Source organism: Telopea speciosissima, chromosome 7 (genome assembly GCF_018873765.1).
Source record: "Telopea speciosissima isolate NSW1024214 ecotype Mountain lineage chromosome 7, Tspe_v1, whole genome shotgun sequence".
Lineage (NCBI taxonomy): Eukaryota > Viridiplantae > Streptophyta > Magnoliopsida > Proteales > Proteaceae > Telopea > Telopea speciosissima.
Window position 1 is genome coordinate 12,400,593 of NC_057922.1, and position 12,057 is coordinate 12,412,649.

Consider the following 12,057-nt stretch of genomic DNA (forward strand, 5'->3'; position numbering starts at 1 on the left):
ACTTTTTCCTAATGAGTGTAATAGTGTCATTTCACATGTATGTTAAAAAATGTGCATGAGAATGATCCGTTTTGATAATGAGATAATGATGTGACTTCCAAATGATTTTTGAAATCCTTTTATCTTGATGAACTTGTGGGAATTAGACAAGGGGCAATTAAAAGGTGTTAAGTTCTAATTAAACTTATATAAGTGTCATTCTGACACACTATAAATTTTATACCTAATGGGACTAACTAAATGACTCCTCCATAGGTGTATTTGGAATTTGATACCTTTCTTTTATTGGTCCTTTGTTTTTGTATCTCCAAAAGATCTTTATGTTAGGGGTATAAAAGAGTTTTCAAAAATAATTTGAAAGAGAATTATCATTATGTCATTATCAAAATTTGACATTGGCATGCATATTTTTCGAGTACACATGTGAAAGAGAGTATTCAATTTCATTGAAAAAATTGTATCATACTAAAACTGTAAAAATGTTATGTCATACTAAAATGTGAGAAAGTAAGGTTATAAATTATTTGGTAAAAAGCCCCAGGAGACCTGGACAAAAGTTGTTTTAGCTGCTGATGAATTTTGGTTGTTGGGACAAAATGAGAGGCCCCCCCCCCCCATGAAAGAAGTACACCGGGTCCACGCCTGGCCAGCTCTCCCATTCCGCAAGGGAGTTTCAAAATCAACTGCGATATTTCCTTTCACTCTCCTACGCAAAAAGCAGGCATTGGAGTCGTCATAAGAGACTGGCGTGGTCACTGTATCCTAGCTTTGTCCCACCCTACCCTAGTCTCTTCTCCTCTACAGGGGGAAGCCCTGGCGGTTCGTCAAGGGTTACTTCATGCTATCGGTGACTGCCTGGACTCGGTGCTCCTGGAATCAGATTGCTTGGACCTAGTCAATCAAATCAACGGCATATCCACACTGGTTTCTTGTATCAGTTGTATCCTTCAGGATATAACCCAGCTTCGATCCTACTTTGTTAGATGTGAGATCATCAACATTCCAAGGTCCCTCAACCATGTGGCTGACACCTTGGCTAGGAAGGCGGTGTCTTTAGAGTATGAGACATCTTGGCCTATATCCACTCCATGGATAGCCGATCTATGTAATTCGGACTCCATGAGCTTTTCACGCTCTTCTCAATAAATTTCCCTTTACCACAAAAAAAATAAAAAAATAAAAAAAATAATATATATATATTTGGTAAAAAGAATGCTACCTGGTCCTAGTCTCAAAGTTAGCGTGGCTCTTGTGCCTAGACACAGAACCGCCTTGCTCTTATGGAAAGTACCGTTTTATTCTATTTAATTAATAAAAGGGAAAAAGAATGCTAACACAAAAATGGCAAACATCAGAACAAAACCCATGATTTGGATTCTTTGCGGCCTAGGGTTGAGCGGCTATTGTGTTGTGCTCAACTCACAGGCCGTCACGTAGATTTTATGCCAATCCAATGATTGGCAGACGGTGGCCTGACATTTTTGAATTTTGAATTGAGCACATCTACCAACCATTGGATTGACATAAAATCAACGTGGTGACCTATATGTTGAACGCAGCACGATGGCCACTCAACCCCAAGCTGCAAAGTATCCAAATCCCAAAACGCAACACATGAAAAATACTGGAGAAATCTACTCGATACCCAAATTTCATACTACCTCTCATAATGCATCAACCTGACAAAGGGGTACCTTTGGAACTTTCGGTTTAGAACCAAAAACCAAGCATAAGACTCAGCACGGTAGAGATATAAATATATAGTTGAAAATTAGGAATCAATCCTATTTCTTATCTGTTTATTTGCAAATTTATCTGGACATTCAGATGTACAATACAAATTCTGATATTAATATATACACTTTAAAATATCTGCTTTAATTATAATTTAACAATTAATATTTTCATTTTTCCTATATATATATATATTTATTGATATTTTCAAAAAATATTTGTATAATTTCTTCCCCATCACTATGCCTATTGCCTAGTGAAGTATAACGATCGTCACATGGTAGTACATGGGTTAATCCATATGTTAGAGAACCTGGGCAAGCATCTCATTGGTACAATTTCATTTTAAAATGAAAAATAGAAAAAATAGCTAAAATTACAAAAATACCATTTTGTATTTTATATTCATCTCCATTTGATGGCATTATGATAATTTTAATAAAATTTTGAATCAAAGTTTGAACAACTTTCCTTGCTTGCTTTGGACTAAAATTTGGTCTTTGAGATAGTATATAGGGTTCTCTATCGCATGGATTAACCCAAGGGATTCGAAGTTTCCCACACCAAGAATCTAAAAACATGGTTTCAGGTATTGGTATTGGATCGGCTCTGATCCAGACTGGGTTTGGGGGTCACTATCGAGTAAATACTGATTGATATCAGTAGAACCAATATGATACCTAACAAAATTGGCGAGGGATCGGGCTGGATTGGTTGATCTTGATTGGGATCGACAGCCACCGGTGTAGCACAGAGCTCCCTTGCCCATGTACAAATAAAAAGAAAAGGAAAAAGGAGCCTGTCCGGGAGTGTGGCCCTTGTGTCCAGACACAAGTCCCTGCAAAATGATGATGTCGCCCCAATAAAAAGGGAAAATGCCGCCTTTGTTGATGCTTCTGCGTGCCATTCTCCTAGGCAGAAAACTTTCCCCCTAAATATAAAAGCTAGAACTGGGCCATGCATGAACGTTGGCAAACTTATATACCTAAGGAACTATCAAGAAGTATTAGCTTGGCGCAGGCAACATTTGGCCAGCTATACTTGGGGGGCCCCAACTTTGGCTAGATGAGGGTTAAGGACTTGGTGTGTCAATTCCAGACCCAGCCTGGCAGGCCCAATTGAGCCCGCCTGGTTAAAGCTCAGCCCGATCCGAATATTGATGTCTGACCGGGCTGATCGATTATGAGCCCGATCTATCCTGCTCAGTTAAAGCCCGATTTATTTTATATATATTAAAATAAATTAAAAAAATGAACAGGATAACGGAGGAATAGAGGAAAATATGTACATCTTGAAGTAAGGCCATTTTTCTCTCTTTGCTTGAATGATGTCAATTTGCATCAATTTGCTTCCCTGCTGCTCCATCTTATCCTTGTTAAAAAACAACAAACAGAAAACAAACTCAACAGAAGAAGAGAAGGGACTATTTAAAGTCGAGAATAAAATCCAGATTTTGAATTTTTGAACAGTACTGGTTCCTACTATTTAGGTTATAGGGGGGGGGGGTGGAATCACACTCTGCAAGGGCAATGTTACTGAAAGATGAACAAACTGGATTCACATCTTCACAAGACAATCACAGAAGAGAAGACATCTTGGAAAAGAAGCCATTTTTTCATCCAATTTTAAGAACCCATATTGGGTTCTCATTACAGACAAAACCTTAATTTGTCATGTTCTCCGAAATCTGCCAACATCTAGAGCCACTCCATTAACAATGAAACCAATTTAGAATCTAAACTAAAAAACCACAACGGACCATTAATCTGTTAAGGCCCCGGTTAAGAGTTAAACAAGTCAATAAACAGGTTAAGGCTCGTGTAATCATATCCGATTTTAGCCAAAGACCGATCGAATCTGTTGAAACCTGACTCGATTATTTAAACGGATGATCACGATGCAAAACTTAAAGTTTGTTAAACCCAATTAGATTTAGATTTGAAACTAACCGAACCCGAATGGTTGACACCCCTAATATTTGTCAAGGACAGCAGTAGTGGTCAAGATTTAGCATGTGTTGTGTACTCTAGAAGTGAAAAAGTAGGTTAAAAGGATAATAGCCTAAAAGATGCGCATCGCAGATCCTGGCGTTCCCCAGAAGAAGAATGTAAAGATATAGAAGTTATCTTCTTATGCTTCGTTCGCGCCGACAAAACCTTAGTATATATGGGAACATAAAAATGGGTGCAACGTGCACGTGCACGTGCTGTTGGATATTAGGGAGTCGTTTTCACGGGTACCAAGGGGGGGAGAAAAATTCAACTGCTTGACGTGCTGGGTAACTGCACGTGAGTCGGTGACGTGATAAGCCATGATGTGACACCCTCTTATTCATCCTTTCTCCTCATCTTGTCATTTTTCTCTCTACATATAGGCTCCAAGCCATGAAGCGAATGAAACCTCCGTTTTTTCAACACCCGGGGTGTGGTGGGTATGGGACACTTGCCTTTCTACCGTTACCCACCCATCTGAGGGTTCGACCATGTTATTTGTCAAGTGGGGTTCATTTTAATGTATGAGTGATAGATTGCATCAGTCTAATACGACATAGATTAAAGGGATTGATTTATCATGTTTTATTTATTTTTGATTGATATATCGTGTTCTATTAATGTTGAGTATTTCATATATTGGTTAAGTATCTAATATTTGGTATCAAAATCAAGTTTCACATCACGGGTTCGAGTCAAGAAAAATAGTTATCTAAGAAAGGACTATTTGTCTGGAGTAAAGTAAAAGCCGCCACGAAAGGATTACTTGTCGTCTGGTAAAGATCGTATTGACAGAGTGAAAGCTACATAGAGTGAGACTCATCGAAAATGACGACTGCAAAAGAGTGGTGATTTGTTATGTGCCTAATGAAGCCCTAGTGTATGAGGTTAGATTCGATCAATTTACTATGTGATAAATTAAAAAGTTTAATTGAACACGTTCCATCAGTTCTAAAACTTTTGGCGTATCATTCGAGTACCTAATACACTCGTCCTTAATCAATCCATTTTACTCAAAAGGAGTTTAAAGTGAAAATTTTATTAAAGAAAAATGTATTGACAAAATAAAAAGGTAGCTTGGCAATCTAACAAGCAAATAAAGAATCTAGATAATTTGCACATGGCAACGGCCACTCTTTCCTTATTAAAGATTTGTTCATTCAACCAGATCAATAAATGGATTGGACTTCGATTGTAACATTAATATTTGTTGCACTTACGTATATAATCTCTTAAAGAGTTTTAAGTTTGGGGAGTGTTATAGCCGGACCATTCTCCCCTTGCGCACAAGATCGCAAGCATTAAGCATGAGGTTCACAATGGGACCCACATTCATACATGGGTGGCTCTCATTATACCAAATTCTTTACTGGCTAGGCATCCATTTTTTTTTTTGTGGGGTGTATGGTGGGCGTCTAGATTAGATGAGGAATAAGAGGTTTTAAACTCGAGATCTTGAGATCTGCTAGGACTATAGACTCTAAAACCAATTTTGTTTTGATTGATAATTAAAATTTGAGTAAGAGATGTTAGGATCTACTCATCCACAAAATTTAAGTTTTATCCAATCTATCATGCGACAGATATCACAGACCAAATCAAGAATTTTCTTACGCTCGCTAGAATATTATTAAATTTAGGTAAGAGTGAGTTTGTATAATTGTAATTTGGATTACAAAGTGTCGCTGAGTAGTTGCCAACATGATGTTAATAGAGGTAGTTAAATGAAACATGCAGAACCAGCTAGATATGAAATAACAACCAAGTAATTGGTATAATATCCCATGTAGCTAGGAGACATAAATATATGTAACAATTAATTTCTAAAAGGTGACAAGACCTCGGTGCCATCATATATATATATATATATATATCAGTTTAGAGATTTAATCTATTATATGGTTAGGTAGATCGAACTGTTGTATTACATGTCCTCTATGAACATTGTTGATCTCAATCATTGTCTTGTCTTAATTTTCCTCTTAGCTATTAATTATATAGATTTGGTTAAACGATATGAACAAGGCATGCATAGTGTAGCCAGTTCACATCAGTGACGATATGTTTGGTTGCTCAGGAATTTAGTTTCTGATGGACATTTAACACTAGAAGATGAGTTCCCCCCCCCCCCCCCCGATCAGTTTTTTTTTCATTAGAAAATTCAAATCTTACTGTGTACACAACTGGCATACGTTTCTGGACACCAACGTAGCCGAGAAGCATGGTAAATTTGGAATATAATATTATTTTTTTTGGGTAAGGGATTATAATAGGTTCAAGATGATATTGAGAAGCTCTTGTATTGATGAGCTGTGTGGGGCCAGTTGAAATAAATTCAGTATGTGACATGTGATTCCTTCAAAACATATATACATGAGGGATGGCCTCTGGTATGTTAAAAATTGCAGAGTGGCTTAATTTCTTACTACCATTACATTCCAATTTTTTTTGGGTTCTGATGGGCAACAGTCCGGATTTTTTACTTTCGCCTGTCCCTACTTCCATGTGTGTCCTACACACAACGAGATGCTCAAAGATCGCCTTACCTCTTTCGAACGTTTTGTCCGAGAGGGGGTAAGGCAGTCTTTACGCGCCTCGTTGTGTGTAGGGCGCACATGGAAGTAGGGGGCAAGCGGCAGTAAAGGATGTCGATTCGATGGGGGCAAGCTCATGAGTGAGAGAGAGAGAGAGAGAGAGAGAGAGAGAGAGAGGGAGGAAGAGAGGAGAGTAATTATGGCAAACTGTGCTAAAGATTTTGAATCTGAAAGGGACCTTGCTATATGTCAATTGACAACTGTGGATTCGAATAGTTTTCAAAAACAGATTTTTCGAATACGGACTCCCTTAAATAGATAAAAACACAAATCAAGTATAAATTTTCAACTAACCATTTACATCAATAATTAAAGTATGAAACAACATCAGCAAAGGGATAAATTATCTACTAAGAACTGAAAATAGAACTATTTGTTTTTTGTAGGCAGTTCACTTTGGTTTGTGCCACTAGTTGTAACTCCCCTTCTAAGCAAAACCCATTTCCAAGCGATGTATTGAACCTCTAATTTGTGCCTTCTACATTTTATAGTGTTGATATGTTAGGAGCTATAGAGGTATAGTTCCACATCAGTTATTTGAGACCTTGGATATGCCTTAATATACCCTCGAGCTATCTCCACCTGATGCCTTAAGGTTTTTGCTTGGACCCTCAAACTTGGTATCAGAGTCCAAGTTCATTTATAATCCTCCCTAAATTGCATGTTCACATGTAAAATCAGGTATGCCGAAACTACACTTGAGGAGAATGTTGAGATTTTAGGAGTTATAGAAGTATAATGTCACATCAGGGTCCTTGGTATCTTCATATACTTGAGGAGCTATCTCCACTTAATAGCTTAAGCTTTTGGGTTGGACCCCCAAATGGTATTTCGTGTGTTATCAATCAACTCTCATTTTATGAAACATCTTTGGTAGACTGCATTTAAGAAAGATAGTTTATGGGTTAAATGGGTGCAACATAGGTACTTCGAAGGTCGGCTCGTTGTGAACTGTTTAAGTGCTCAAGGATTGTTCTTGGGTCTAGAGGAAAATTTTGAAAGTTAGAAGCAAGGCCGAAGGGTTGATTGAACACATCATTGGAGATGGTTAGAATACTATACTGTGGTTGGATCCTTGGCACCCACATGACATCTTAATGCACCGATAGGGTGATCACTTGTGGTGGGATTCAGATATGGCTAGGTCGACAACATGCAGTTCAATCCATTTTACATGATGATCTTTGTGAGCCTGTTCCCACCCCTGCTACGGAATTGATCCAGGTTTGGTCTATGCTACCTTCCATTGGTCAGTTGAATGTGAACGAGCCGGATAGAATTGTGTGGAAACCCTCCAAAATAGAAAGGTTCTATGTCAAAGAAATGAATAGGTGATTAGGCATAAAACCATCTGGTTGCTTCTGCTTGACAAGGGTCGACGACAGAGATCACCTCTTCTTCAACTGTCCGATCATGAAGGTCATTTGGCAGGAGATCCACCGGCTCCACACTCCAGCGAGTCACAACATATCCTTTGCTCTTCCTGAAGCGGTGTGGGTTACTAGGAAGTTTGGTGGGGGACCCCATTGGCAAATTCCTTGCCTGATATAGATATTTTTTTGATAGGTCCTACTCTATTCTATTATAAGAGGAAGGAATGGTGTGAACCAGGAGGCTTGAACCCAAGACCTCCTGATAACAATGAGCTTTACACACCACAAGCTACCAACGCACTTGTTCACTCCTTGCCTGATATTCTATTCCATTGTGTTCCACATATGGAATGAAAGGAATGCTAAGATTTTTTTCGCTAAAAATCCAAAACAATTCCCTATTTGCTTGTACATAGAGATTCAACATGATGTAAAGGACAGTTGCATCGAGCATCCGATCAAGGGAAAGAGATCTAGGAAGAATTGGTACTTGATTCAGAAAATGGAAAATTTAAGCCTCTTGGTCCTTCTTTGCATTATAGTGAAGTTCATGGACTCATTTTCTGTGTTGCCCCTTGGGGTCTTGTCTGTCTGTGATTGTTTTTCTTGTCTCTCCTCCCTGCTTGGAGTATGTCCTTGGTTGGGGGATTCAGGTTTGATTGACATGTTGGGTGATCTCTTGTCTGGTTTTCTCTGTGGTAAGGCGGTCATTTCACCCATGCCTGTGTGAGGCTGCGTGCCGACCACATGGATAGGCAGCAGCAGAAGATCTAAATGCATGCTTCGTGTAACACTGATGGCCACTAAGTAAGAAGTAATCTTCGAAGAAATTTTTTTTTTTTTGTATTTTGTTAGCCTAATGGAGGCTTTAATTAAAATAAAATTCATCTAATGCAGTTTCTTCATTAAGTCTGCTGATGTTGATTCCAGATTTCGGTGGGAGACTAGCTGCATGTGGTTTACCAAGATGGTAACTGATTGAGTGTATGAAACTATGATTAGAGGTTTCTAATCCGAGACTATCAATAAACAGTTAACCCATGTTAACAGCAAGGTCGTCAAATTATGAGAAGTTTATATATAATTACCCTCTTGCAGATATGGACATACCTTCTTTTTATCATACAAATTTGGCAGTACTTCTTGCCCTTAATTACCAGAGGTATCCTGTTTCTGTCACATCATAGTCTCAAAGATTCAAGTTTCCATTCTAGAAATCAATTCAAATTTTATAAATAAACGCATAACTTATTCCCTCATATAATCTTGCTTTCTAATTCACAGATGAAGTTAAACCTTTTCATATCCCCAAAATTAGAATAAGTTGAGGATATAAGCTCTTCTTCTTCTTCTTCTTCTTGAGCAACAGCTTAATTTGATAGATGAGGGGTGAAAAAGAGATGGTAAGACCCCTTGCAAGGTTCATGTTCATGAAAACAAACTCTTTTATTCATTCATACCCATATATATCAGAAAACAAGGAACTTACACATATATAAATATATAAATATATGAGATCCTAATTATCCTTAATACCTAAAATTTATGTCGATCATAACCCCTTGGAAAGGGTTTTGTTTAGGATATACCATACCTTCCTTGCTTTCCTTTCTAATACATATATGTATATATATATATATCTCTTATTAGTAGTTAAGGCTAGGTAACATGCAATAATTAACCTCCTCCTCGTCCCCTTCTCGAATTCTCCTTCACCGGAATTATTCGAATTCTCTTAGCCACACGAACAAAATCCCTGATTCATATTTACCATCCAAAATATAAATAAATGACCAAACGTACTTTTTGATGAATTAAGAAAGAAAGAAAGAAAGAAACTCTTACTTCCAATTAAGATCGCCGGCGAGGAGGAGATCATCTTCCATATCTTCATAGGCGACGAGGTGACCGGGCACCGCATTCGACAGATCGAATTGGGTCTCCGAGGAGACTCCTCCGGCATCACCCACATCGACAAACATCTGACGTAAGGCCTTCGCCAGACTCTGGTAGCTTGTGTGCTTATGAAGGCTGATCCTTTGGCAGATGGAACGACCTTCTAACACAACAGTCACCGGTGGAATCACGGTTGATAAATTCTCATCTTCAGTACTCCTCAAGAAGTAATTGTTAGTAGTAGTTGCACCGTTAAGCCTTGCAAAAAATCCGGTGTAGTTCCGACCATGATTTTCGACGGCGCCGGCGAGTCTCATGTCTTGCCACCTCCTCTTCATGGAGTCATCATGGTGTGAGTCAAAACCGTTCATGCTTTCTACTCTTTCTCTCTCTGTCTCTCTTGGGGTTGGGAGTTAGGGGTTGGGGGTGGGGTGAAGACTGAAGAGGGAGGGAGGGAAGGAGGGTGGGAGGGTTTTAAGTGAGAAAGAAGAGGAGGGTTATGTGATTTTGTTGAGTGTTTGTTTGGTTTTGGAGAAATTATAAATGAAAAGAGCACAAATGTCGGGAGTGAGTCAGGTGGTTGTCTGCAACCCCGCTGCTGTTACTTACTTCGTGCTTTCCTTCTGCTTTTTTCAACGCCATTAATGGGTGTAGTAATTCTTCTCTATCTTTGGAAAATCTAATCTAAGAGCATGAGGAGGAAGAGCAAAATAGAGAGAGAGAGATATATGTGTTTTATTTTTGATTTTTTTTGGGATTCAATTTTACTTAATTTATCAGAGATTTCTTATTAATAAGTAATTTTGGGATAGTGATGGATCGCGTGAATAAGAAGTTATCTTACCATTGTCAAGACGACAGCTAGGCACTTCAACGTTGGATTGGAATCGTTTGTGATGGGATATGTGTCATTTATGAAAATATTCTAATCTTTGCTTTACTGTTGAGAGTGTAGAGCATTGACGGTGCCAGGTAAGTTTTATTGTATAAACACACTCGTCTTGTGAATCGAAATTTCTAGGCTTTGGAGACTACCGCGCTGCGGTCGGCGAACGCCTCGCGAGTTTGACTCTCATGTTGTCGGGAGCCTCACGTCATTTCTTGTTGTTTTTCCTTCTTTTTTTTCTTTTTAAATATTTTAATTTCTTATTATTTATTCATTTTTATTTTCTTGAGGTGATAGCATGATTTTGGAGAGGATAGTTTAAAAGTGGACCAGATGTTGAACCGGATGGATGGTCTGGATGGGTTCTTCCGGTTTAACCATCGTTGTCCATTAGACCAGGGAACCTTGTTTTGCCTCTAATTTAGTTCTGTTTTAAGACTATGCTTCCAAAAATGCTTTTAATTGTCTACACATTCCTATGAAGACAATTTAGATGGTCAATAACCAGTTGATACATGATCATTGAAGTGGGTTTCTAGTAAGGTTCTAAATCTCGATTTCGAGGTTGGTTTCGGTCAAACTTAAAATTGAGATGTGTCTGATATTGTTTCAAAATTTTAACATTGGGTTTCGATCCTAGTCCTCCCTGAATTGAAATTTGGAGTCGAAACTTGGATTTAAACTCTAGGTTTTGTTTCAGTCAAGCTCAAAACCGAGACAACTTGAAGATTTCGACAAGTTTCGATTGAAATTTAGTTCCATGGTTTCAAGGGCAGATTGGATGAAATCTGTTTGAACAGTCTCTATCTGTCACCCTCATGGCTTGGCATTCAGCCAGGTCCAGTCCGATCTGGTCTGGTCTGATGGTGATGGATTGAGTTGGGAAGAGTTAGGACTTCAGCTCTCGGCCATCATGCTTGTTTTACTTAATAATTATTGGATTAGTTTATTTTATGGGGAGGGGGTGATTTGAGTATTCTTTGTAGGTGTGTTTTTGAAGACTATAAACTAAAAGCTTTCTTCTTCCACATTGTTTCACGCTGTTTTCATTGCTAACTGCAGATTTTCTTTAATTAAAATTTGTATTATCGAAAATTGGAAGGAGAGATATGATTGAGTGCGAATCACATTTAACCTTTCTCAATGTGAATCCTGATCGATCGTTCCTTTTTATTGAAGAAAATATTCAATTTTAGAAAATATATTATGCATGAGATTACAAGAATAACCTTGACTTCTTGTAGATCTAAATCAGATCACTCCCATCGGTCACATAAAGGTGATTTGTTAAGTCATCTTTCTACTACCCACCCACCCAGGTCACGAGATCATTAATTAGGGGATTTGGGCCATCAACTATGTAGTTGAATACTTGAATCATCTAAAGCTTTGGTTGTGAGTTGAGCTAGCTGGAGCCAAGATAGACTGGACCAAGGTTCCCTAAAAATAGTGTGTCAACCGGTCGGGTTCGGTCGGTCTCTGTCGGGCCTAACCGAGTTAATTTAACCAGTTTCAAGCTCCGGTCGGGTTTGGACGGGTTTGGCAGGTCTTGGACTATAATCAAGTACTATAATCGGGCCTTA

At 38.5% G+C, this 12,057-nt stretch overlaps 1 protein-coding gene across 1 annotated transcript; it reads right to left on the reverse strand.

The window, feature by feature from the left end:
- Window positions 1–9,340: 9,340 nt before the first annotated feature.
- Window positions 9,341–9,995, reverse strand: LOC122669611 (auxin-responsive protein IAA33). The gene is made up of 2 exons (XM_043866409.1): window positions 9,538–9,995; window positions 9,341–9,448 (listed from the first exon to the last, which is right to left on the reverse strand). The coding sequence occupies exons 1-2, from the start codon at window positions 9,957–9,959 to the stop codon at window positions 9,370–9,372; spliced, it is 501 nt and encodes a 166-aa protein (XP_043722344.1). The 5' UTR covers window positions 9,960–9,995; the 3' UTR covers window positions 9,341–9,369.
- Window positions 9,996–12,057: the final 2,062 nt, after the last annotated feature.

What these genes read in the sequence shown, in the direction of transcription:
- LOC122669611 (XM_043866409.1), bottom strand. Translation starts at nt 9,959, where the DNA reads ATGAACGGTTTTGACTCACACCATGATGACTCCATGAAGAGGAGGTGG. An exon ending in GCCGGCGATCTTAATTGGAA is followed by an intron (nt 9,449 to 9,537) that starts GTAAGAGTTTCT and finishes AATATGAATCAG; the next exon opens with GGATTTTGTTCGTGTGGCTA.